Consider the following 26,913-nt stretch of genomic DNA (forward strand, 5'->3'; position numbering starts at 1 on the left):
GGCCAATATTGACCTGTCAGTTAAAACGTTACCGCAATTCGCCGAGCTTTGTTTGCAGTAAATTTTGGTTTCATGTTGTTGCACAATGACCCCATTTTACGTCGTTGTACTCGAAGCAAAATTACCTGCAACATATCAAAACCATCAGACATTTTACACAAAACAGCCGTTGTTGAAAAGGCAAAGCTCGAAATAAAGAAGCCAGCGTCAAAACACAGTTTCCTATCGCGAAACGATTGAACAAACGATATAATAATCACTGCATTGAATCAGCGAGAGTGCAGAAATTGTACGTATCAGAGAAGCGCGGGAGATATATTCACTTAGCTTCCATTATGTTTTCTTTGGGGCCCTTTATGGCTTGATAAACACATGCTTTACTCGCTTTGCGACGCTTTAGAATCTTTAGATGTCACCGCAACAGAATAAAAACACTCTTGAAAGGTATCTGCTTGCGGATGTTTGATGAAATGATACAAGATAGCCTATATACAATACGTCGGTTACAGACTGCGACGCAACCACCTGAATACTCCCAGCAAGTAAAATGAGGCTGTGTCTCTAATTCTGTCTTTTGTTGGGGTTTCTACAATAGTTGTGTCTGCTGTTTTTGTTTTTTAAATCTGCTATTATATCTTAAGACCGAGTCACATTTAAACATATTTATTGATTTACTATACCAAACATGCCGCTTAATTTCACGGAACGACTGCATCCATACCGCAACTTTAGTACGCAATATAATGTTTTGAAATCTATATAATTGATGTGAAATTCCGACGCAAAATCGATTAGCATAAAAGTAAACATTCACTAATACCACTGTTTAATAAATAAACAATTTTAGGTTATCGTAATCGAAGTTCACGCATATATTAAGGACATGCCCTCACAACAGCATTTTGAGAAATGTTTACAAAATTTTACAAACAGCGCAAGCTCTGCTTGGTGACATAAACCTTGTGTGATCTTGTTGCGTTTCAATATTTCATTTTTTTAAATCACGAAGTTTGTTTAGTTGATATTTACAAAGCAGGCTAACCCATCAGTAAATTGAACACTGTCACAGTGTCTTTATTTCACTTGTAAATGGCGGGTTAAACCTAAAAATCGGTACGAAAATTACGCTTGCGTATAATCGTTTTACGGTGGCGAAAATTTTGTTTACATGGTTTTTTGCTATTGGACTGGAACGATTGTTTTTCGTTTTTTCGTCATTGAATTCTATTGATTCTACGTTTCTACGTTTCTCAAAAGTCGCAAATTAAACCTGGGTTACCAGAAAAAATTAGCCAAAATCTGCCGCGCATACTGCATGTGTTTGATGGCGGAGTAGTTATAGAGCGCTTGGCTTAGAATTTGAAAACATGTTACTCGTGTTTGCGATACCCATCAGTGCGGTGCTATATTCGTAGCCTGATGCCCGTGGGCAAGCAAAGCATTAACGACGTTAGCATTAACGACGTTAGCGTTAGCATTAGCATTGCTCCTGTTCAGTGGTCCTGGTGAACAATTCCAAGTTGAGGCAATAGAGAATGTAAACCAAAATAAAGCAAAACAATTAAGGTGTCTATGGGAAACTTGCAAGACTTGTTAGACAAGACAAACTTGGTAACATGACATGTAGCTGCTTTACTCGAGTGAAGTACTTGACTCGAGTAGGCCTACCATTTTTGTGGTAACCTTCTCGGAAAGCATACTCGAGTACTAATTTTCCAGTAATCGAGTGTACTTGATTTTTTTTATAATACTTGCAATGGTACTTGTTTGCTAATGTTTATTGTTAATTTGTTATTGCATACTAATTAATCCTTCTTAAATATTCCGTTACAGTCCGTTGTGACCAGTCATTTATCCGAAGTTTTTTGACAATTTTACAATTTGATCGTTATATTTTCCTACTATGTGTATGAATAAAGGAATTAATAAATTATTTTGTAGTTTTTATATTACAATAAAGTACTCAAGTACTTATGCTGAGTACTTAGTAGGTTAGGTTCAGGTTACTATGTTATAACATTTGACTTAACGTGTGAAAAGTAGAAGTCGATTTAAAACACCACAAAGTGGCAAACAAAGCAACTAGCGCAGGAAACATAATTCATTGACAATGTACGAGAACTAACATGTTTCGGACAAGAACATATGTCCTTCATCAGAGTAGAAAACAGACGTAAATGTTAAAATCAAAGTTGTGTAAATATTTATGACAACTCCGAAAAAAGGACGCAAAATTTAAAGCTTACAGACAAGACGACACAGTTAACGATATAATTAATAGGTCCAAAGGCATTGTCCAAAATAACAAGCTGTGGTGATAGCAGACGTTTTGAAAGACAAGGTGCAAAAAATAGCATTGACTGATCGGATAACGGTGGAAATAGCGAAACACAAGTAATAACGGGCGTGGGATAGACAGATTAATTATACACATTTAATAAAAACAGTTAGCCGTTAGCCATTTTCCTATACAGGCTTATTTATTAAGGGTTGGATTTAATTACTAAATAAGAAGTGCTTCGTGATTCTGGCTTTCGTAATCTGTTTTGCATTTGCGTAAAGTTTTAAAGTTTTCCTCGTGATTTAAATCAATGCATGTTGAGCAATAATTCTTTATATGATTCTTGACGGCATATTTGCCTGCTCCATCTAAGCGCGTAGTGGCAGCCTATTTCCATTAGCCAAATCTAAGTTTAATTGCATTCCAATGAATTGTAATTTAGTATTGCAATTCGCAACCGAAGCTGATGGTACTCCAAAAGCAGACGTGGTTACCATTACCAAACGGTACGCGCATAAGCAAAATTCAAACCGCATTTTTAGAAAAAGAACGATCCGTCCCTGGGTGGGCTCGAACCACCAACCTTTCGGTTAACAGCCGAACGCGCTAACCGATTGCGCCACAGAGACGGTTGCAAGCACAGTCTCGAAAAGGGCATTATATTGCGCTCAACCGAAAACGCTGTGTCAAAGTATTTTTGGTGTAATACTGCCGTTTAATGTAAAATAAACTTTGATGGATTCCACACACAAGTAAAGAGTTGTTTTGCATATCGTTCAGTCATACTGTAACAGATCGATTAACCCTTAACTTGTCGGCTCGGGTTAACTTGTCCACCCTTAACTGTGGACAAACTTGTGCAACGGAAGAGCCAGATTCCAACAACTACAGATGGAAGAGACCAGAGAGCCATTAAATCTGTTTGTGGTTTTAATTCAAATACTGTAAACCAGTGTTTCTCAATGTTTTTGGTTCCAGGCCCCACTTTTGTTTTCAAAAAAATTTAACGCCCCACCATCAATTGCGTATTCATATTTTTGTATTGTATTGTTTATTTTTCACCATTAACTGTGCGGAGCGAAAGTTACGATGCTAACCGTTGTAGGTATAGCACAATCAAACCCATGCTCACAACCAATTAACGAGCATGAAACAAGTGGCAAAGCCCAAGGGCTTAAAACATGCAAGATAGCAATTATACAATTGTGCTATACGATGGTAGATTAGCATGGCCACCAACCCCAGAAAATAGTTCCTAAGTTTCAAAAATTTACAAACGACGAAACAAGTACGGTACCGGTATTGGGTAATATAGACGATATGGTCCCTAACATTAAAAACACCGATATTAACAACGTAATTCTGGCTGCAGAAGATTTCACGACCGATTTCACGATTTAGATATGAGACTCATTGAATATAGCCAGAATAACTCAAACTATAACCATAAACTATAAGTCTAACTCAATACCAATCGAAGAACTACAAAAGATTCCAACATTTACTACAACCTATAATTTTTGGTTATATACATGTTACAAGAACATATTACCGTGTGGGCTACAATAAAAGAAAAAAAGCAATGCTTGTTGTTGATTTTACCCAAAGAACGTCTTGTAAGAGATTTTTGATTTAGAACATAAAGAACCAGCAATGAGGAAGACTTGATATGATGGTCATGTCAAATTTTGCTGATGATAATGTAATTGCCGCGCCAGCTAGTGAAGACAAATGGTTTCTTCCCAACTGGCTTCTATGAAGTTCTGATGAATGAAACCAGGCAAGAAAAGCTGAGGAAAACTCGGTAGACTACGTTCAAAAAGAGTGCGCTAATGCAGACTTGTAAGCCAATATATTTGCTATATTAGAATATAAAAACAATATTGTGCAGGCTAATAAATAAACAAAAAAATATGTTTAGGTTTATGATTGTAGTTATTGGTGACATTTTAAAACACATGAAAATTTATGATGATGTATTTATCTCTTGTATTGGTTCAGGCAAAACATTCCAAAATTTAACACCACAAAATTTTATTGTCTGCTGTGTAGTGCTTTGGCTGCAGTAGTTTGTGGTGTGAAGATTGGATTGTTCTATGTTGGCCTAAAGCCAAAGGCTTCTAGTCTTTCTTTTAGAACTCCTAGAGACCTAGACTATTTTGTCTTTGACTCCGTTGCGTATGCTTTCTCTAATTGTTTCTTTAAATCAGCACAACATTCATGAAGTCTAAATTGTTATATTGTCCGAAATATAGTCGTAGTCACATCAGAAACAATTTCATCACCATTTCACATCTGAATAGAGCATTCACTTCAATTGAATAATGAGCGAGCCAGAAGGGCAAAACAGACAAAACTGGAACGAAGAGAGAGTTTTAACTAAGCCTAAGCTTTTATATCGCTATATCTCAGCCAATCAGCGACATACAAGTTGCTTGCCTCACACCACGTGTAACATATGTAATACCTACATTATTCTACGTTATCGAAGCTTTACACCCAAGTACCATCAAACTTTACCCTGTGAAACGCAATGCTACTTGAAACACTTCAACTATAGGTCAGTATGTCGGTTTAGCGTTACAATGTTTGAATAACAGATTAACCAAGAATAATACACCTGTTTAAATATTCAATTGCATCTAACTGGAGAACACACAATTGCTTATTAAAATGCCAATTATATAACTTATTACAATTTATTATCACGACCGCCACAAGTTAATGGCAAATACAGTTTATTTCTGCTTCTTGTGCCAATTGAGTGAATGTTTTTCTTAACTTCAAAGAAGTTGTCAAATACAAATGGCAAGTTTTTAATGATGTATCTGTGCAAAAACATGTTGGTTTCCAGAGATAACAAGTCATTTATTGACCAAATATCAAGACTTGTGCCTGAGTGTTTGATATTAGAAGATAAACTAAATGTAATTCCACGAAACCCATGACACACTTTTTGCATACACGCTTTCAAGGTATTTTAATCATGAATGTGTATTTAGGATTGCGTTTAAGCCAAGGGGCGGCCAGACGTTTTAAAAATCTGAAGCTACAATTCAAGCATTTACCCACCTGTCACCAACTGCAAAAATTTTGGGATTTATGTCACAAAAACAGCTTTAGAAGGCCTCGAAATGAAATGTAAATCTCACATTTATACATATAAAAGTGAGTTATTTATGATGTAGGCCTACAATTTTAAAATGTTGTAGGCCTATATCCGCTTATTGAACGTTTTCGTACTAAGTTATTGTACGAGTTAAAACCTCGATTTTCATCTAATATATTTCGTTTTCTATTATTTGTTGATGCCACCTTCTTCATTTTGTAGTGTATTTAAGTATACTAACTTAAAATCGTACTTACTATAGTTCTAAAAACGCTACAAAATAAAACTAAGTTTCATTGTTAGGTAGCAACTGTTCACTATTAAATAGGGACATTGAACAGCCACAAACAAAAGGTCGATGAGCCGCAGTTTGTACTGAAGAATACGGGATACGGAACAATACCGGTCGCTGTTTTGGCGAGGGAAGCACTCTCTAATCACTCGTCTGTGCTACCAAGCCAATAACTCCTCACCCGTCCCCCGCTAACCACTCCAATACCAAGGCGCGGTATGGTCACTGACAACAACGGTATTTAACGGCGCTCGGGCAGCATTTTTGCACATCAGCGAATTTCCTCCCAGTGTAGTAATCATTATGTTTCAGTTTAATGATTTGATTTATGCGTACCGCGAGTAGGTAGATGTTTGGTGGGTTCTGGGACCTGGTTGAAAATGATCATTCCGTCAGACGTATTTCCCGCATAGGTTTGGTGGCCGTGCTATCCTTCTATTATTGTAGCAGCATTGTATAAATTATACACGCACGAGGTCTCGTTGGAAACTGCTGTACTTTCCAGTCGGGAACCTTGGCTCGTCGGGACTTCTAAAAATTCAGCACAGAAAACAACAAAATAAAATTGGCTGCCACTAGCTTATTTCGCTGAAAGAAATTGTGCGTTACAAGCTATTTTTCACAGTTTCTTGTTACCTAACTTCAATGTTATAATTTGTAACATAGGCCTAGTCATCCAATCCTACAGACCTAACCTTAGCTTGTAGGCCTACAGTAGGTTATATGTTCAAATTTAAACTCCAATAAAAATGTTATATACCGGTAGGCTACTGGTAACCACAATCAACTTTTTACATAGCCTTCCTTCTGACAACGTTAACCCTAGGCTAACAACAAGTTAGCACAGTCACTCTCAATAAAATTAGGCTGACCACAATAGAAATAGTTATAAAACGAATTAACTTTATAAATAGCAGCAAAATTTAGAAACAAATACAGCTTTTCGAATCTGAAAATAGGAAACGTATCGGTTATTTATGAAAACAGAACTAACCAAACAAGAAGCTATGAAAGTGATGAATTTTGCGAGACCAGAACATGACCAAAAAGAAGGAAGAAACAACTAACTTTAGAATTTGATGTGGGGTACTTTTGTTTTTGACATTTTCATCATTTGTAATTTTTGGTGTAAGTTGTGAAACTTAGGAACTATTTTGTGGGTTTGGTGGCCATGCTAATCTACCATCATATAACACAATTGTATTATTGCTATCTTACATGTTTTAAGCCCTTGGGCTTTACCACTTGTTTCATGCTCGTTAATTGTTTGTGAGCATGGGTTTGATTGTGCTATAACTACAACGGTTAGCATCGTAACTTTTGCTTCATACAGTTAATGGTGAAAAATAAACAATACAACACAAAAATACAGACAAACAGTAGTTTGTATGACTCAAAATGTAACAAATCATACCTTAACTTAGTTTAGATTTTTGGAAAGAAGTATGTGTTAATGATGGTACCCTCCTTATCAAAAAGTGTAACACATGCACAAACGAGACTCATCGTTCACGCCGAACTAGGCTATCACATGTTCAGGGCAATTTATAATAAAAAACACAGGAAAAGTTGGTTGCTTAAACGCCGATTTATAGTACCGGTAAATAAATAAAGATTTTTAAGGTTTTAGTGCACGCCCTCATGCCAAAAATTCAAAATTGTGTCCTTACACACTTGTTTTTTTGTCCAACACTGCTACACTTTCCAGTTGAGTGAATTGAACAAACATAAGTAAATACATATCTAAAATAAAATAGACATCCATTGGCAAGTACATTTTTTGGTATGAGAATCTAAACCTCGGCATCCTCAGACTGAAATTAATTTGACAATGATGGTAGAGACCATTCCTTGTGATGCGTTTACCGAAAAGACGTTCTATGCCAATACGGTTGCACCAAGACATGTATTTGCCACACTGAGGTCAAACCGAATTTACGCCGCATAACTGCAAGTCACGTCGCCTACACCCTGGCTTTGATTCTCATCACTCCAGCTTCTGTTGACGAACTAGTTTGTGTACATTTTTTTGTGGTCCAGCCCGAGTTCAGAAATCGAAATAACATAGTTTTGAAACATTACATGAAAGTTTCACTTGACGTACGTTATGTCAGGTTTAAACTACCAAAGGCCAAATGTGAACAGCAGCAAGCAGCGTAAATGCCTTTACTAAGAGCATTACAATGATGGCGTAGCCCTGTTGCACATCAAGTCTGGCATTCTGGCCACTGCATTTTAGAGCTGGCAAATATATACACTTTAAGAAAATGAATTTTACTGTGCTTTGTATGAAAACCATTGATTACTAGTAGACTACTTTAATGTAATTTTGGTGTACGAGGTTTCATGTACCTAACTGGCCAACCCACTTTTCCTAAAATGACTGTATAAAATTTCTCCTACACTTGCACATGTCGCCATTTTTAGATTTTATGTGAAATTTTTATTTGGAACCATTAAAGTTACGATTTTAAAAAGTAAAATCAAGTTATGTGGAACAAACTATTAAAAGCAAAAAGACTGAGTCAGAGTAAATGTAAAAATTTAAGGCGTATCAAACTGTTGCACTATTTATCGAAAACAGTAGAACTGTTTTGTTTGCTATTACAATCAGTACAGTTACCGGTATTACTCGAAACATCGTAACTCTGTAAATGGTTGCATTAAATCTTGCTGTAGTCGTTTTGTTTTGTATAACTTGCTCTTCCCAACACTTTGCTCCTAAGCTAGAAATACGAAGCTGTATTCTTTGTGAAGATGATTAGCATTGTTGTAAGTCCGAAAATAGATAAAAAAGCAAATCAACACAAAAAAAAACAGAATCGGAAAAGAGAAAAACATTAATGTAGATATGGGCAGAAACATAGTGATTACAGTACTTGATAATGGTACCAAATCTATTTGTTACATTACGTTGATTCTAATGGTGCATTAGCCGCTTTGCCATTGTTAAAAACAGTGCTGTAATGACTCAAGTCATTGAATTGATTTGACTCAAAGATTTTAATTACTCATATCAAAGTATAAAAAGATTTTAGTCTTGTTTTGACATTTGTAACAACAAAAAATAGAGTTTTAAGTATGCAGCAAAAACGTATCTATTTCTGAAAAATTAATCATCTTTGTATAAATCATTTTTTTTCAGCCTGTGAGACTGTACGGACTAGTGCGTATAGAAAAAATTTAGTGCAGATGACGAACACGGTGCCGATTAAATTCATCTCTCTGATTTTCAGTTATTCTTAGCAATGCTGTTTGGTTGTGCAAGTTTGGCATTTTCACACTTACCCTCGCGTCAGACCATGATCGAGGCAAGCTCATTCGTAATATATACATTGCGCAGTTATCACAAACCAAATTCAGTTTTACAAATATAGCTCCCAAGAATAAGACTGCCATTAAAAAGAGCGTGACAGAGTGTTGAAGTGGCAAAGAATAAAATAATAGCAAAGTAACGAAGCATGTTGATATCACGTCATAACAAGGCGATGGTTTATCTCGTTGCGATTGTATTTAGTTAAAAAGTGGTTGGATGCTGTTATGGACATAAGAATGTGCACTTTTCTTCTATTGACATAGAAGTGGTAATTATGAGTAACTAAATTATAGAGCTTATGAGTGAGATAAAATTAGAACATTTAAAATTTATTAGTCAGACATCTCAACAATTTGGTCTGCTTGATTACATTTAAACTTTTTATCTGCTACGACTGCACTAATAGTTGTTTTGCTAAGCTGTCTACCATTGTTAGCGATCCAATATCACTCTATTGTACATCACAATGTGCATTTATGGACACATTATTTTGTCGTTTAACACTGCCTTTATCTGTGAGTTGCGAAAGAGCAACAGAAAATCATTCTAGTTCTGGACAATATTGCATCTTGAGAGATTAAATGGACATTACGCTATTGTACAGCCACCCAAGAACTGCTCCTTTTTTACATTTTTTATTTCTCAGATAGTAAAGATTTATAAAATAGAGGGTTTACAAGTTTGTGTAGGTCTGTGCATATTAATGTGTTGTTTGCTTAAGTCGCCATTTCATATATTCCCTTGAGGTGGCGACTTCGGAAAATTTTACTGTATTATTATTATTATGCATTTAAACTGGGGTACAGTAGAATTAGTCTAAGTCACCATTTACATTACTATAAATGTAATATAATGTTTTCTACAGTTTTAATATTATATCCTGCTCCAAATCTAATTCACATAAATTTTTGCTAACAACTTAACCACAACTTATCTCTTATATTTTTGGTTGTTGTTTTTCTCAGTAGAATGCAGAGATAGTTTCATTTTAAAATTAGAAATTTTTTTAGAGCAAAGCTTTAAAATGCTGTATTTGGAAGATTATCTGGAACTGATAGAGCATCTGCCTTCTGATCTTCGTGAAAGATTTACTGACATGAGAGAAATGGATTTACAGGTGAAGTGTTTTACTACTGTTATAACTTATAAGTTGTCCCAGCTGCTTCTCACCAACCACCAGATTCCTAAAATCTTTGAAAAGTGCAGGCTTTATTAAGGAGGACTCATAACGTTTAAACAACTACTCGCTTTGTCTTTATAATTATTTTTTGTAGTCTAAATAGCAAATAAACTTGTATAATAAAAATAATTTTGTTACTGTACATATAAATCTAATTTGTTATCTCAGGTTCAAAATAGCGCTGACTCTCTTGATGGTAAAGTCAAACAGCTTTTCAATAAATGTATGCTGAAAAAAGGCAAGTTTCCCGGTGCAGATCAAGTGTATGAAGAAATACGGTCAGAATATTATAAAACTCTTGAAGATGCTGACGAAAAGGTTGAAAGCTACTAACATGAATTAACTTCACAATTAGTGATATTACTGTCATTTAACCAACCACTCCTTCCTCTTGTAATTACCTAATAGGTCCAGCTTGCAAATCAAATATATGACTTGGTGGATCGACATTTACGCAAACTTGACCAGGAGCTGTCCAAGTTTAAGATGGAACTGGAGGCTGATAATGCTGGAATTACTGAAATTTTAGAGCAGCGCTCTCTGGAACTGGATAACCCAACCTCCCAACAAAGATCTGGTGGACATGTTAGTAAAGTTTTAATTTGCTTAATAACCAGGATGTCGTCGTAATTTGTTTCCGATTATGATTTTCATAGTCAAGCAGAGAAAGGAGAAGGCAAAGTTTGCATCCATCATCCAGCAGTAGTTCAATTGTGTCACTGGTCACAAACAACGGCGACGGCCCACCACCAGAAAAACTTTTGAAAACTGAGTTAATATCTGAGGTGGAATTCCGCAGTCAGTTGCAGCCCTCAGATAATAATACTTTGTCAAACTATAGTGACAATTCCCTTCATTCATGGCCGGCTGATACTGATGTAAATACTTCATCGATTATGCTTCCTAATCAGCTGGATTTTGTTGAAGGTAAGTGACTTCAAATAGGAAAGAAAGTACTGAGCGGGCGTTCATTCATCTGCGCTGACTGCTTAGGCCAAAATTTAGGTGTGCTAGCATTTGGTTATCTATTATATAATATTTTACATTACTTAACTTATTTGGATTTAGTTCCATGATTTATTCTTAAGCGTATGTTGTGGGATGTTTGTAAAATAAATGTGACGTGACATGCGTACGTTTAGACCTTATAGACTCTCCAACGAATAATAAATAAAACACACTTCACTGCTGTAACCTAATTTATTTTATTTTCTGCATTTGCAGAAGACACAGCTGTTGAGGTGAAAACGAACTCATTATTAGATGTACAAGAACAAAAAGTTATACATGCCAATGCCTCACAATCACAAATCAACCGACAGATTTCAAGCAACAAAAGTACTAATGAAAACTGTCGAAACTCTGAAACAGTTATGCGTGTTCACGAACTAGACGGTATTAATTTGGACTCTTTGGACACAAGTGGAGAACATGTCAGTGATTCAAGCCTTAGTTCAACACCTTCTGCACTCCATCGGCCATCAAGAACCAAAAAACAAACTTCAAAAGCTGCTGCTTGGGTTCAGGAACGGATGCAGGCAGAAGCAAGGCTCGAGCAGAGGAAAAAAGATCATCTTCCTTCCAATCCAAATTCTGCTGATATCTCTGAAGAAACTGTAGGTGGAGATGCCAACAATGAAAATTCAACCGTTGAATGGAATTATGATCCGAATGAACCACGGTATTGCATTTGCAATCAAGTGTCGTATGGTGAAATGGTGGGATGTGATAATGACAAGTGTCCCATAGAGTGGTTCCATTATGGCTGTGTTGAACTTTCTGAAGCCCCTAAGGGAAAATGGTATTGCCCCCAATGCACTCAAGCTATGAAAAGGCGTAAGCAAAGATAGATTTTTCTTTGAGATGTGCAAACTTTTCACAAACTTGAACATTTTTATTTACGAAGTTTAATGTAGGTATGTTTAATTGTATGTAATTGGAATGTTTGTAATTGCCAAAAATTGTTTTTGAAGTTACTCGTGTTTTTCATGCATATCATGTTATTCCTACTGTTCCTCACATAAAAAGTTTAATGAATGTTTTCAAAACAAGAATTTATCTAATACAGACAAAATGTAATTGTTGTTTCAGTTTTCAATATTCTGCTCATAGCTGAGGTTTAACTCAAAATGCCAACAGAATGTTACTGAAATCAATTTAACCTTGTTTAAAGCTGTTTGTTTACATTTTTATTTTTTATTGATTTCTTAAGTAGTATCAAACTAGGACCATTTTTTTGTAGTTTTACTATCTATGCATTTTGCCCTTAAATTTTGTGAAGACCAATTGTTCTGTGTTGGCCGATTTCTGCAAATTTTTAACATTCATAAATCTTGATGGTGTTTTTTTTTCTGTGATCTTGTTAGTATGATATTAAATAACACCTTGAATTTTGATCAAGCAATGAAAATCGAGTAACAACACTTTACATCAGGTTGCCTAACACTTTGTAGCTAAAAATTTGATAAAAGAGCATACAACTTGTCATCTAATGTTTTGTAGTTTTCAAGTTAATAGGGATATATTTTAACATGTAGTAGTTTGCTACAGCTATGTTGTCTGGTGCAGTGTATGGTATTGGGAAATACGTGATTCTCCTACTAGCAGTGGTTGCTATTTTCACAACTGGGACATACTTGTTCACGAGTGGATTTCTTTTAAGCAGACATGAAATTGATGTTAGAAGTAGCTGTTCCAAAAGCAAAAATTCAATTCTTTGGAATAACACGGATAAAAACACCTGTTGGACCGTACCACGAATTTCGAAAGTTTACACAAAATTTGTTGTTATTTTGATTGACGCTCTTCGATTTGACTTTGCCAATTATGATGATAACACTTCTAAGATTCTTCCATACACAAATCGTTTAAGTATCTTCCATGAATTGGCAAAAAAGCACGGATGTTCTAGCACTCGCCTATTCAGGTGAATTAATACTGCAACTGCATTTAAAATAAAATATTTTTTACTTAGTTTTGTAAGAATGCAATTGGCTAATGCGTAAAAGTCCTTTTTTTCGAGTATTGAGATAACAAACATTTTGTCTAGGTTTCGAGCTGACGCTCCAACAACAACTATGCAAAGAATCAAAGGTCTCACTACCGGTAGTTTTCCAACATTCATAGATGTTAGTAATAATTTTGACAGTGCAGAAATTACTGAAGACAACTTTATTGACCAATTCGTGGAATCAAGCAATCGAAATATTACATTCTTCGGTGATGACACTTGGCTTAAATTATTTCCAGGAAGGTAAGTTATTGTTTATTAACTTTTTGTGGAAGTAAATAGTTACAATTTTGAATTTGTTATATTTTTTTGTTTCAAGGTTTGCAACATCGTTTGCATTTCCCTCATTCGATGTTAAAAATTTACACCTTGTAGACGATGGAATTCAGGAACACCTTGTTTCAGAACTGCAAAAAGACAATTGGAACATGTTAATTGCCCATTTTATAGGAGTTGATCACTGTGGACATAGGTAATGATAACAAACCTTGTTGATGGATGATGGATTAAAAAGTAAATTTAACAAAATATCAAGCCTTAAGTTTTTTTCTCAGATATGGACCTTTACACTCTGAAATGTCGGCAAAATTAGAAGAAATGGATAAGATGATTAGAACAGTTGTAAATAATATGGGGGATGACACACTTCTTATAGTGATGGGAGATCATGGTTGGTAGTTTTACTGTAATTTTCAACATCTTCATAATGTACGTCCAGTATGTTTAAGATGAGAAAATTTTGAGTGACGTTTGTCAATCATCTTGACACAGGAATGACTCAGACTGGAGACCATGGTGGCGAGACCCTGGAGGAAGTCGACTCTGCCCTCTTTGCTTTTCATCCTGGAGGGAAATTTTCACGAAGGCAGTTGAAGAACCAAAACAGCTGTTATGCAGATTTAATTCAACAGGTCATTAAAATTTGGGCTTTATTCAAAACAGTGAAAAATTTATTTGACCTTTATTTATTTTTACATTTATCAGATTGATCTTGTTCCTACGATATCTGTGCTGCTGGGGGTGCCGATACCCTTTTCTAATTTGGGTACCATAATACCAGATCTAATCCCATCTACTGAACAGTTTGCAACAGATAAAAGTGAGTTTTCGTAATCATGCAGCACAATTGTAGATAGCAATGATATTGTGGTTGCTTAGTTGTTTCTTGATGTTTCTCTATTTTGTTACCTATTTTGATTAAAGTGACATTTTGCAGGTTCAACCTCAGATTCCTTAAGTGAAGCTTTGTATGTGAATGCGAAGCAGGTTGAAAACTATCTCCGGGTTTATAATCAATCCTTTGAAAATCTAGTATCCCCAGAATTCAATCAAATCATGGAGTCATTTGCAAAGCTTAAGCAAAACAATTTGGAAAATATAGAAAAGATTCAAGGCATTTTGCAAAATGCCAGGCTGTTATGCAAACATCTGTGGGCACAATTTGACTTAAACTCAATGGTACATGGGATTTGCTTCTTCACAATCTTGTGTGCTTGCCTCTTGGATAAAAACCTTTCATCGAAAACTACAATCACTGTTATGCTGGCACTGTGTGCTTCCTTTGTCTTATATTGTATAGGCAATATTTTTATGGGCATGTGTTTTTTATCCTTAAGCCTCATTATTTGTTTGAAGCGGTTTGTTAGTCTAATTTTAAGCGATTTCATGACATTTCCAGCTGCTGTCAGTGTTTTGTTTCCACTGCTGTATACTTCAAATAGTTTCGTTTTGAGTGAAGATGCAATATCGATGTATTTATGCATGTCAGTTTTGGCGTTTTATTCCATAACATCATTGTGCGATCTTCATTATAATTACTATGACTATAGATTTAGTTCAGTTGTAAGAAAAGCAACCTGGAAACACAGGGTGAAATTGGTATTCCGACACCCAGCAGTTCGCTGTTTTGTTTTCCTCGTATTTTTATTTATGCTCCTGCGCTTCGCCTTTCTCTTTCGAATTTGCCGACCTGAGCAATTTTGGTGCTTTAATATAAACGTGCATTCAGTTTTGAACAAGTCATCAGAAGAACTTCAAGAACACCCAATATATTACATTGATGAAGTCATGGATTTCAGTGACAGCACAATATGGTATTGTATGCATTCTGTAATTTTGTGACTGGCGTTGAATCATTTAAATATGAAACCGTAATAATTAGTTCCCTAGTTAACCCCAGGTCACACCAACTCTGGCTAATGTTAATATCAACACAAACCCACCCTAATTAATGGCTGGTGCTGTGTTTTATACAGATCCTATTTGGTTAGATTTTGAACTTTCTGTATTTCTTGATATGGCATTCTTTCTTTCAGCCTTTTTTTGTCTGGTGGATCTCTCATAGTGCTTGTATTTCTATTTTGGCATTTCTTGAAAAGAGAAGCGAATTTATGGAATCCATACTCTGCAGCTGTTCTCTGTTCCACTAGGCTTATACCATTAGCAACTGTTTGCATAATTGGTCATTGGCAACTCCAAACTCTAGCAGCTAAGGTATTTGTTATGTCTAGAAAGCTTTAATTTATATACCGAATATGCAGTTTGTTTTATTTGTTTTACGGTTTTTGATTTGCAGGAATTGGATGCATTGCCAACATTTTATGTGACATTTTTGCCTCGTTGTGCCTATTGTCTCTTGCTGTTGTCTTTCTTATTATGGTGGCTTTCACCATTGTCAGTGCACCTGACTTATAAAGACAGGTAAAACAAAATAGACTTACAAGTCTCATGTGATTTTTCATAAGGATTTACCCATTATGTCATTACCAATATAGCCTGAATATTAATATTAAACAAGACACTGATGAATGTAGATACGGGAGGTACAGAGATGAGCATTCGGTCTTACCAGCTCATGATGCTGCAGCTCGTCATTATCAGCAACTTCTCAAGAAGGTTGAGGAAGAAGATGAACAAAACAATAAAACCTCATCAAGGCCAAAATCTGAAGAAAGAAAAGGTTTGTGGTAGCAGATGTACGATGCATTGAAGCATTTTTGATGCTTAATTAGTTATTCTTCTTTTCTGTACTGCAATGGTGTCACATTGTAGTTATTGCACTTGCACATGTATTTTATCTGCTACTGACAACTTAAGGCATTTTCCTTGCACAATAATTTTCGTCTATTTTGTTACTTTTTGCTTGTATTTTGGCAATAAATATTTCTTGCACAAATTATGCAGGGAAAGATCCACCTGCTGTATTTGGTCTCTTCACAGTTGCATCAGCAGCAGTTCTTGGTTTGGGTGAGGTTTTTATATTGATGCTTGCGTTGTTGTTGGAAGCAAAGTATGCTCCTGTGCTGGTCCTATTTTGCCTGATTACTTGGCTTATCCTGGAAATCTTGTCATCTGCATCCATGTAAGTTCAAACGAGTGCCTTGAAAATAGACACACCTTACACCTAGAATATTTGAAATGGATCGATGGTGTATTGTATCTTTGACAAATATATACAATTGTATGTCTTACCTGTTCAAACATAAACACTTGGGCAAGCCATTAACATATACTACGTAAACAATACTTGCTCTGTTACATGTTTATAACTATTGTTATTTTGTGCGTGCCAGAACCACAAAGGTTTCTTGGAATGCTGTCAGCTTGTGGAGTCTTTCATCGACTTTCTGGTGGTTTGCCACTGGACATCAGGCTTCCCTGTCCTCTATTCCTTGGAATGCAGCATTCGTTGGATTTCGAGGCAGCCATCCTACTATCAGCTTACCTGCTGTTATGATTGGAAGTAACATTTTTGCATCTCAGATTTTACATGCCAGTGAGTAGTAATGAAGCAGTTTCTCATTCATATGAGCTTTCCATGTAAATAGGAAACCTGATATTTTGATATGATGTTTGTTTTCGTTTTTCAGCTTTTCTTCCATTGGTTATTCTTTGGCCATTCTGTAGAAGAAAGCTTTTGCGACAATCTTATCGTTCAATTCTTGCTCAAAAGAAGTTATCTAACGAAGAAATAGAAGAGTTTGGTAACGAAGTGGATTTTCTCCAGTCAGATGGTTCATGGCATAATTTAACAGACTTGTTTTTGAAATATTTGGTTTTGCAAGCTTTGAAGGTGAGATTAGATTTAAAGCCAAGTGAGTAGCTATCAATATGCTGTTAATTACTAAAATTTCAAAATTTATGGAACATTTTTAGGTCCTAGGATGCATGTGCGCCGCTTTTCTCCATCGTCGCCACTTGATGGTGTGGCAGATATTTGCCCCTCGCTTCATATACGAGACACTATCCTTTATAGTCACTTGTGGATCAAGCATACTCACGTACTTTTTTCTTGTTGTAATTGCCCAATCCCTGGAAGGATGGCTTAAAAAATTGCGCAAGCGAAAATGAGAATAAGCCACCTGTTTGGCCACAAGAATACAGTAATAGTATAGATTTCTGTCCAAATTTTTACGGTGCTTTGCACAAAATGCATTTGTGGGGTTTTGTGTGTTATTAATGAAATTTGACCGTGGGAAATAAATTCTTTAAACTTTTAACATGTATGTATGTATGTAAAGAGAAAAGGTTTAGCCCTTAGGCTCACGTGGGGTCGACCCTAGTAAGGAAATGCACTTTCTCGAAAACCCATTTGTCTTGGTGACTGTTCCTCACAACCAACTCTACCGTCACGCAGCAATAATTTGGAGGTTTTAAATGTTTGTGATAGGGTTTTTACGGAGATCAATAATTAATTAACCGTTCTTGAAGATATGATAGTGAAAAAACACTTCTTTCAACGGCGTATAAATTCTTAAAAATGAGTGTAGTATTTTTCAAACAACTTATTTCAAAGCAGGAACTAAACAGAAACATTTGCGAAAAGGTTTGTTCATGGCTCATCATCAACGTCATGGCCGATTTGGCATTTTGCAAAGTTGGTGCCGCATTCGAAAGTTTTTCCCGTGTTTTTGTGTCTTAGAAATTGTCACCCGTTGTCTACCACGAGCACGTTTTTCATATTACAAGCGAGCACTTAGGCATAAGTTTTCCAAACTTTCTTGTTATGTGTCCCAGAAATCTTGGTTGTTTTTGTTCAATGTACTGCAGTTAGGTAGCACTCTTTCTTGTTGGATGCAGTCAAAAACAAAAGCGCAAAAATAAAAAACGTAGTGTAAAAAAATTAGTTTTGTTCTGGTGAACTAACAGCAACGGTTTACTATCCATATTGAAATAGTTTTACTCCGTTTACCAATTTTAATTATATTACATCACTACCTCTTTCAAAGAAAAAGAAAAAAGACAATACAAATATCATTAAATTTCGGTTTGTTTGCAAAGCAGTATAATACCGCTAAAACATTAGGCTAACACGTGGTCCGTGGGAACAAGATGTTTGCATTCGCAGACACAATGAAGCATTTGACAACATAGAAAAGTCATAGATCGACTATATCCAATTGCTGCCTGTGAGCCATACGCTGACCAGATAAGGGTTTGTACGGCCTAGTAAAGAGGTTTCCTTGATTAGTATGCAAAGTAGTAAAAATACCCTAAAATAACAACACGTTTTAATTTTCACAAACAAAAACTATTCGTCCAGAAAACTATAGCCGGTGGAGGGTGCTGGCTAAAATAGAGAAAAATTATTATCGTTAATCCACGTACTGATATGCCTTTTCCACTGCCGAGCCAAAAGTGCAGCAGGCTATCACATGGATTCAGTTGATTGATTTTATTCATAAAAATTATGTTAACCTTGACCATGTGTAACAAGTTATTATTTACAAGTTATATATTCATAAACGTCAACGAGTTGGAAAATGCATTGCAATATATGGTGCAATGTTATCAGAAAAAGTCCCCCAAGCCCCTGCCAACTTTAACAGATCTAACTCAGGGTATCTGGCAACGACATTCTGAACTGACAACACCTGAGACTAATATTTCTTCAAGTTGTCCATATTGGCGCAATCCCGCATTTTCACCATACCGATTCTGAAAATAGCAGACAACACTGTCGTTGAATTCAAAGTAAACAATTCTGTAATAATCCTCAGCACATAAAGTATAAAAATCTTCAGATGGTCCAGTACATCGCTGCTGTGGGCAAACCCAAGTCATTGGCTTTTGAACAGGAAAAGCACAGAACACCGTTAACTTCGGAATTATAGTGCAACCATGGATACATTTCCAACCATTTGTGAAGGCATCGACGTTTTGTTTTCTTTATATGGGTAGGTGGCTGATATCTTCGGGATGATTTTAATAATTGAGAAAAAATAGGTGAAGTAGAGCTCTGATGTAGGTTGATGTAGTATCGTGTATAACTATATACAGTATTACTGGTGGCAACAATAGTATTTTAATGTTATTACAATAACATATTCCTTAGTTCGGAACAATGCGAGACGTCAACGGAGAACTTGATCATGAAATACATAGTCGCGCAAATGCAATTATTTTGCTGACTTGTTTTGCTACACGTATTGCACTGTAAAGAAATAAATCGTAATTTGCAATATGCTTATGTTTCAACTTCCAAATCCTGTCCAATAAGGTAAATATTAGGGGGAAATTACATTATGTCCACCCCAACAAAAATGTTTGGGGGATGTCCCCCCCAGGATTTCCGCCCATGCGTGCTAGTGATCGTCCGACACCGAACACAATTTTTACAAATGCGGATTTATTTGGCAGTCCCGCTTTCTGGTAATCCCCCAATTTTGACCTGGATTATTATGTGACCGCATTCTAGTATTGAAGTATTCTGTATCAAAGATAGCCTACTACGTACAAATGTAGCCTAATCTTTCAAATCTTGGATATGAGTTGTTTTGTTACTGGTGTGAGTGGCGTCTGGTGTTGGTGTGGACCACTGATAGCACGGAGTTCACGTTTATTTAAGCTAGCCCAGTCTGAGAACGAGCGAGCTGGTTCAGTGCAATAAACGTCATAAAATCCACCAACAAGAAGGGTCTAGTTACTAGACTCTAGTATACAAGTGGATGTACCGGTGGCCTTAAACTCCGTCCAAGTTGTCATAATCCTAACGACACTTTGTTGTTTATCAGTTGAATAGTCCAAGTTTTTTACATATGGTTTTAGCTGTGTAGCCTACCAGATTGAAAAGTTTGCCAAGTGCGGGATAAAAGTTAATCGTGCATGTAATGGCTATTGTTTCATCTTGTTGTGCGAGAGATTTCTCATCCAAAACCAGCAAACTTTCCAATCAGGCCTATGTAAGCTTACTCGACAGAGGTAGAAATGGCCCTCAAGTTTAGAGCAGAAATGCACAACCATGCATCCATAGACCTAGAAAGGATTGAGTTTGACGAGTTGCACTAGAAATCCTTTCAGAATTTAATTGGGCTGGTTAAATTTTTCATTGATTGACAGGTTTTCAGGGTGACGGATATAATAATTTAGCTGTTTTTTTGGGAGTTATAATATTCCAAAAAGCCTAACATTTTCAGTTCTTGATGTTTGATCAATGTAATTAAAAACATAACAAAATGAGCTCAAGCAGTCCTTCTGATGAAAGAAAATTTGCTATATTTTCCCCATCATCTATTCAAAATTATGCCGAGTCTATTGGAATTTCGAACTTACCAGAAAGTATTCTGCAGAAACTCGGAGAAGATATCAGTTATCGATTGCGTGAAATAACTTCAAAAAGTTGTGAATTCATGCGCCACAGTAGACGTGGAAAACTCAAAGCTTCTGACATAGATCGTGCTATGAGATGGAGTAATATCCAACTTATAAAAGGTGCACCTGATTCAACTGATTTCAGGGTTATTGAACAAATGTATGTGATACCAGACCCAGTGGTTGATCTCCAGCAATTAGCACTTGATCAAATGGAACCTTCCCAACTTAAACCAGCATCTCTCAGCACAGAATGGTTGTCAACAGATGATCCAGCAGTCAATCCACAGAATGACAGCTTGCAAGGTGAATAATTTTTCTTTGATTTTAATGTTACGTCTGCGTGCTTCTACTGTAATCTGACATGTTTGATTTTTTGCTGACACGTTATAGTGAATCCAAACTATTAAGTGTAATGTGCAATTGGGACATTTTTCAATTTTGGTCCAGATAAATAATTTTGCAATGCTAACAGAAGACATATATATGTATAAATGTACCTTCATATAGTCTATATGGAAATCAGGCAAGAAAAAGAATACAAAGTATTCTTTTTAAATGAAAATATTATTATCAAAAAATGAGAACAAAGCAGCTTATACACAACTAGAGTTGCCATCCTCTGGATGGCAAGTTTTCTCAGATTAAGAAGTCCTTTTCGAATTGCCTTATTAAATCCGGGTGATTTTATTTATTTTTATTGATTCAGCCGTTTACAACTACTCCACATGAAGTGTGTTGTATCTTTTTACTCGTTGTGATGTCTTTACATGACAACACGACATAGTGAAATTACTTTAATCAATGTAACATAACAAAGTTGTTACATTATTACCCACAACTCCTCCCATTATTGCAATAATGTGGTTGATATATTTGAATCCTGTTTATCTGCTAAGTAACCCATCATAAAAAGTAATGCTCTAAATGTTCGTTTAACTTAATCGAGTTTGTGTCCAATTCCTAAACTACAATTGACATTATATTAGCCTCTAATAGGCTACCAGCAGTGTAATCCCAGTGTATTTCAAGTACGGTTCATGTTTATGACATCACTATTGCTTTGTTGTGTCTAAATGCTTAATAATGTAACGATGTTGGCTACCTTGTTTTGCTTTGTTGGCAGTAGCTAGGTTTGTAAATGTTCGATTTCTTTGCTTATCGCTGTAGTTAAAAGAAAGGCAATTACACAGTTGGAGAGAAGAATATTTTAACCGTCGAAATTGATCTGGCCTACCTCCAGTAATCGTGAAAAGTTAAACAAGTTTAAGGCTAGTTTCAGCATTTATGCTTCACGTGTACACTGCTCTTTTCCCAGCTTTTCTTGAAAAACTGGTTTAGTAGAAAGAGCTTGAGACCGGTTTTTCACCCCTGATACGGCCCCCGGGGTTTAATTGAAAATCGAAATGTGTTATAACTGGTACGGTGTTGAGTTCTACCTTCAGTGAAAACTTGTCGTCCCAAGACGTCCCCGTTGAAAAGTCTTTCTGGTTTGTGGTTGACCGAGTAAATTACAGATATAGATATACATAGATTTACAAAAAAATGGAAAGTTATTTATTCATTTTGTCAAGTGATGAACATTTTTTACTTGATATTAAATGCTTATCATGGACAGGTTACATGCAATCCACACAACTTTTTCTAATAGTACTGGTATGTAGTTGCTGCTTTTGGCTTTGTGCGATATAACCACATGTTACTAATCTCGATCATTGTTCATGTGTTTTGATTATGGTAAATACTTGATCAAACATTGTTTCTCAGGATTTATTCAGCAATAAAAGTCAACAATCTAAATATAATACAACTTTCACAAAATGATATAAATTAACGTATAAGATTGGCATTGGTATGGTCAATCAGGTGTCAGCCTACCAGCAGTTTGCCTGAGTCCAGAACTCCTTTTTTTTCATTTAAACATGCATACAAACTGTAATGCAAACTGTCGTGCACGCACTAGATTCACATGCACATTAATTTTAGTCCGATTTATAGTATTAAGCAAAAAAGATGAACTTTGTTGTTTAAACACGGATTTAAAATAATAAATAAGTTAATTAAGGCATCAAGGCAGTTTGTCTTGTCAAAGTTTTGTTTCTGCTTTTTGCACACATTTTTTTTTTAATACTGCCATATTTTCCAGTCTGGCATACAAACAATTGCCTACTCATACACTGATAGGCGACAGGTTTCAAGACCAATATTTTTCAAAAAAAAATTTCTGTTTGAAGACAGTAACTGCTCAAACTTCTAAAACATCAAATAAATATGGTGCAATATTTTCAAGGAATGTGATTGAGGTCATTACAGTATGTTTCATAATGGTCAAGTTTTCACACTTTTAATATTTTGATTTTGTTAGGTACCAGTTATACTTTCTAAAGAAAAATTGTGCCAAGTTTATCACAATTCTTCAACTGAAAATGATGTTTTTGACTTAAAATGAAGAGAAGTTTTTCATAAATTCAGTATGCCATAAGACAGCATTTATACCCCAAGTTTTTTTAGTTCTGGCAATTTTATCTTGAAAACCACGTTAATAATTTTCATAATAATTTGCTTAGCCTATTGATGTTAACAATATGTTAAAATTCTGAGAATTCAAATGTCAAGATACGTTCAACTTAGGTAAGTTGAGGTGGAATGACACTAGTATGATTTTACCCAAAACGTACAGATGTCATGATGTCTTGAAAATTTAGTTCCCTAAACCTCTAGCAAAAATGCTTGCAAAGTCACTTATATAAGTGTATATTACTTATACACTTATACAAAAATGCTTGCAAAGTCACTTATTTTTGAAAACATCAAACTTTATATTCACCCGTTAATATAGGACATGACATTTGTTAATATAAATGTTGTGTATTAGATTAAATTTCATTTTGCAGTAATGGGGTCATTCACATTTATTTCATTTAATTGTTTTACTTGCTGAATTTTCTTTTAACTACCAAGTAACCAACCAAAAGCCTGTGATGAATGTTGTATATACTCTTTCATGCCCAGTTGTACATTGTTTTATTATTTACATGCTGATTTTGTTTTCAATATAGAAACAACTCATCCAGCTAGCCTTGAGCAAAGAACTAGTGAAGAATATACGATGTACTACAGTACAACAGTGGAATGCATATTAAGTGACAATAAGCCTCTGTTTCAAGAAATGCTGAAGGATATCAGCAGCAATCCACGAATTGGCCATCTTGTGCCCTATTTTGTGGATTTCTTTTCACAGGCTAATCTTATCAGCCACAACCTTAACAAGCTCATGTGGATGTTGCAAACCATCAATGCACTCTGCTCAAACTCATACATATCATTACAGTTATATCTCAAACCGTTGATGACATCCGTGCTGTATTGCGTGGTTGAACCACTGGCTGCCTCCATGAACCCGCTAAACGACCACTGGGTATTGAGAGACTATGGCGCTCGTTTACTTGCCAAAATTGTTTACAGTTATCCTTGTAAAACGGACATGTTAATGGAGCATCTTTTTGATGCTCTTGTGAACGTGCTGTCAGATTCAACCAAGCCCTTATGCTCTCATTATGGTGCGCTGGTCTGTATCGCAGCACTGGGCACGACCGTCGCCATAAAACTACTTCCAGTGTGGGAAAAGTATATTTCCACTTACTTGCAGCCTGTAATAGATGTTTCCGCTCCCGTAACACATCTTAAAGAGGATGGCTACAAGGTGTATGGCGCCATCGTGCGTTGCTTTGAACTTCTGCATTGCAGGCGCTTTGACGCAAACGTTTACGAAGTTCCTAACCTTAGCTCAGAAGTAAACGAGCTATTAGGTGACGCATTTGTAGTGCGACTACCACTTCATAAATTTGAGATCAAACGCAAAGTGTGTCACCTCGTCCCATCGGTCTTTGACAAACCGTCGTTATCCAAAGTTGCCTACCAGTTAGTTTCTCGGTTTCGGCCTTCGACACGGAGCCGACATGTACAATCGATGTCCGATGTTTTTCAGAGCTCTTTTAGAGCCAAACGTCATGGATGCATTAAAATAAACTATGGTAAGGCGTTGCCTACAAACACTCGTCGAAGACGTTTGGTATCTATTGCTGGTAATAATTTGCAATCTTCCAGTAACTGGCAATATGATATTGTGAGGACGGTGACATTTTGTAAACAAACAACCACTTCCAACACTTTTTCATTCTTGTTTTAACGTTTTTTGTTTTGTGTCGAATTTACGTGTCTAATTTAGAATATTACAAAGACGTATTCTATGCTGATTTGCGATTGCTTTGTTAATGAACGGATAGTCATCCATGTATAGTTCTACTGTATAAATCATTAGTACTTAATGACAGAACCGCAGAGTTTACACGGATCGTTATACAGTATAGTACAATATTTTACCTTTAATGCGATTTCCAAGTAATAAGCGTATAAATATATTTCATAACAGTACGTTGTTTAATCAGAAGTAAAGATAAATTGTATGTGGACCGTTTAACAAGTAGCCTATAACATTTAGGCACGTGGCTGACCAGCTATCCTGGTTACCTCAGATTACATCTTCTTGCTAACGTAGTTTAGAATAATTAATTAGCGTAGGGACAATAATTTAATTGGTCGTTTAACGGTATAACCCACACTTCAACCGTCGTTCATGCACACAAGGCTAAATGACATTGCTAACTGCGCATATCAACCCTATGGAGTTCATTGCTCAGTGTTGGCCAGACAAATAGCGGGTGTGATTGAACTTATATTATCAAACTAAATTATAGTTAGAGCATAGGTTACATAAAGTAGCTTGTTGGATGTGTGCATTGCCGTCTTAAGACTGTAGTTAATAAGCGTTAATGGGTTGGCGGGTCATCTTTAAATATACGCGCACATCCTCGCCAAGGGACATGGCTGCAAACTTAATATAGTCAGAGCAAGTTGACTGTATGCTATTGAGTTGATTAGTGAATATCTGTACAGTTCGTTACCACTTACCAAACTTTGTTATTATAATATTTATATTAGTAAGTCAGAATACTCAGGCATTATTACAAAGATTATATCAGAAGTAAAATGAGACTAAAATAACAAAAATGTCCAGTTCCTTCTGTTATGCTTGCGTTCAGACTTTCAAGGCAGTAATAGTATAGGAATTGCCGCCAACGGTTTATATGTACACACTTGTTGAAAAGTAAAAATTATTATGTGACCTGATAATCAAGTTAGCCCCTTTATCAGAGAAGGATAGAGTTCAATAAGCCTGAAAACGTTGCTACTTAAGGTAGTTCAAAGTGCGTTTATGAAACTTAAATGCTTGTTGCTAATTGCAGGAATAGACTTATATTCTTGTGAGCATGCTATGTCTATGAAACTATTGCACATGCATTTCTTTTTAGCTTTAGGCTTGCTTTGCTGTCAGATCAAGGTATTTGAAAATCTGTCGACAAGTTAGCCTCATACAGACAGCTGTTTGACATTCAGTTCAGCCCATGAGGATGCGTCCTTAGATAAATAACTTTTGGCTGTCACTATTTCACTGGAAAAAATGTACTGTATGTTTCAAGCTATATTGTTTGGTTGCTTGTAAATCCAACCTGAAAGTTATAACTACAGTAGATAAAATAGGCTAATGTTCAAAAATGAGTTAAGCTTAGAAACTCCTATAATAGAGTATAATACTTTTAAACGCATTTACGGAGTCTACGGTATTTTAAAGTTTATTGAGTCCAGTTCTTTATTTTTACGTTTGATTTACGCAAAATTAGCTTTTTGCCAGTGTAATGAGAAAAGAACTATATAGACCTACGGTTTATGTCATGTAATGTTAGATATTAATTTATTTGATCAAAAAGTTCAATGTGTTTGTGATCGTTCAAGAGTGTGAGAAACATGTAGATTTCAGAACATTTTTCATGTTTGTTAGAGAAATAAAGCAACATTTTAGATCCAAAAGTGAAGTGGTGAAAGGTGGCGAAGTGAAAAAAGTGGCGCAAGTTGTCTATTTTTAAGTTCAAAAATCCAGTTTTATGAAACAAATAAAAAGCGTTTTAGTTCCAAATAATTCCTCTAGTTAAATCAAATTAAAAATTGCAAAACTGATCATAAATTCCTAGACCTAACAAAAATGTATCTTTAATTTTAATCTATTTTCAGTTGATA

General features: G+C 35.7%; 3 protein-coding genes and 1 non-coding gene across 5 annotated transcripts; 3 read left to right on the plus strand and 1 right to left on the minus strand.

Moving 5' to 3' along the window:
- Nucleotides 1-2,836: 2,836 nt before the first annotated feature.
- Trnan-guu (transfer RNA asparagine (anticodon GUU)) lies at nt 2,837-2,910 on the minus strand. Its single transcript has one exon. It is a non-coding gene; the product is annotated as a tRNA-Asn (tRNA).
- A 3,426-nt stretch (nt 2,911-6,336) lies between these two features.
- LOC143445716 (inhibitor of growth protein 3-like) lies at nt 6,337-12,680 on the plus strand. 2 transcript variants are annotated; one of them, XM_076944999.1, is made up of 6 exons: nt 6,337-6,768; nt 10,009-10,115; nt 10,347-10,496; nt 10,587-10,763; nt 10,835-11,105; nt 11,403-12,680. In XM_076944999.1, the coding sequence occupies exons 1-6, from the start codon at nt 6,762-6,764 to the stop codon at nt 12,026-12,028; spliced, it is 1,338 nt and encodes a 445-aa protein (XP_076801114.1). In that variant the 5' UTR covers nt 6,337-6,761; the 3' UTR covers nt 12,029-12,680. The 2 variants fall into 2 exon arrangements, with proteins under 2 accessions (XP_076801114.1, XP_076801115.1); XM_076945000.1 differs by having other exon boundaries at nt 6,337-6,763.
- A 43-nt stretch (nt 12,681-12,723) lies between these two features.
- LOC143445715 (GPI ethanolamine phosphate transferase 3, catalytic subunit-like) lies at nt 12,724-17,687 on the plus strand. Its single transcript, XM_076944998.1, has 14 exons — nt 12,724-13,104; nt 13,228-13,431; nt 13,508-13,660; nt 13,743-13,858; nt 13,960-14,099; nt 14,173-14,287; nt 14,405-15,281; nt 15,504-15,681; nt 15,764-15,888; nt 16,002-16,147; nt 16,372-16,549; nt 16,761-16,963; nt 17,058-17,260; nt 17,344-17,687. The coding sequence occupies exons 1-14, from the start codon at nt 12,731-12,733 to the stop codon at nt 17,536-17,538; spliced, it is 3,207 nt and encodes a 1,068-aa protein (XP_076801113.1). The 5' UTR covers nt 12,724-12,730; the 3' UTR covers nt 17,539-17,687.
- Nucleotides 17,688-19,854: 2,167 nt separating this feature from the next.
- On the plus strand, nt 19,855-25,034 carry LOC143447073 (TAF6-like RNA polymerase II p300/CBP-associated factor-associated factor 65 kDa subunit 6L). Its single transcript, XM_076947004.1, has 2 exons — nt 19,855-21,084; nt 23,838-25,034. The coding sequence occupies exons 1-2, from the start codon at nt 20,643-20,645 to the stop codon at nt 24,965-24,967; spliced, it is 1,572 nt and encodes a 523-aa protein (XP_076803119.1). The 5' UTR covers nt 19,855-20,642; the 3' UTR covers nt 24,968-25,034.
- The last annotated feature ends 1,879 nt before the right edge of the window (nt 25,035-26,913 follow it).

The sequence above is a fragment of the Clavelina lepadiformis genome, chromosome 2 (genome assembly GCF_947623445.1).
Source record: "Clavelina lepadiformis chromosome 2, kaClaLepa1.1, whole genome shotgun sequence".
Lineage (NCBI taxonomy): Eukaryota > Metazoa > Chordata > Ascidiacea > Aplousobranchia > Clavelinidae > Clavelina > Clavelina lepadiformis.

Excerpts from the sequence above, each read along its gene's own strand:
- LOC143447073 (XM_076947004.1), top strand. The coding sequence starts at position 20,643 with ATGAGCTCAAGCAGTCCTTCTGATGAAAGAAAATTTGCTATATTTTCC. Across the intron at positions 21,085-23,837 it reads ACAGAATGACAGCTTGCAAG|AAACAACTCATCCAGCTAGC; the intron begins GTGAATAATTTT and ends TTTTCAATATAG.
- LOC143445715 (XM_076944998.1), top strand. The coding sequence starts at position 12,731 with ATGTTGTCTGGTGCAGTGTATGGTATTGGGAAATACGTGATTCTCCTA. Across the intron at positions 13,432-13,507 it reads CTTAAATTATTTCCAGGAAG|GTTTGCAACATCGTTTGCAT; the intron begins GTAAGTTATTGT and ends TTTTGTTTCAAG. Across the intron at positions 14,100-14,172 it reads ATGCAGATTTAATTCAACAG|ATTGATCTTGTTCCTACGAT; the intron begins GTCATTAAAATT and ends TACATTTATCAG.
- LOC143445716 (XM_076944999.1), top strand. Across the intron at positions 10,116-10,346 it reads TGAGAGAAATGGATTTACAG|GTTCAAAATAGCGCTGACTC; the intron begins GTGAAGTGTTTT and ends TTGTTATCTCAG. Across the intron at positions 11,106-11,402 it reads TCAGCTGGATTTTGTTGAAG|AAGACACAGCTGTTGAGGTG; the intron begins GTAAGTGACTTC and ends CTGCATTTGCAG.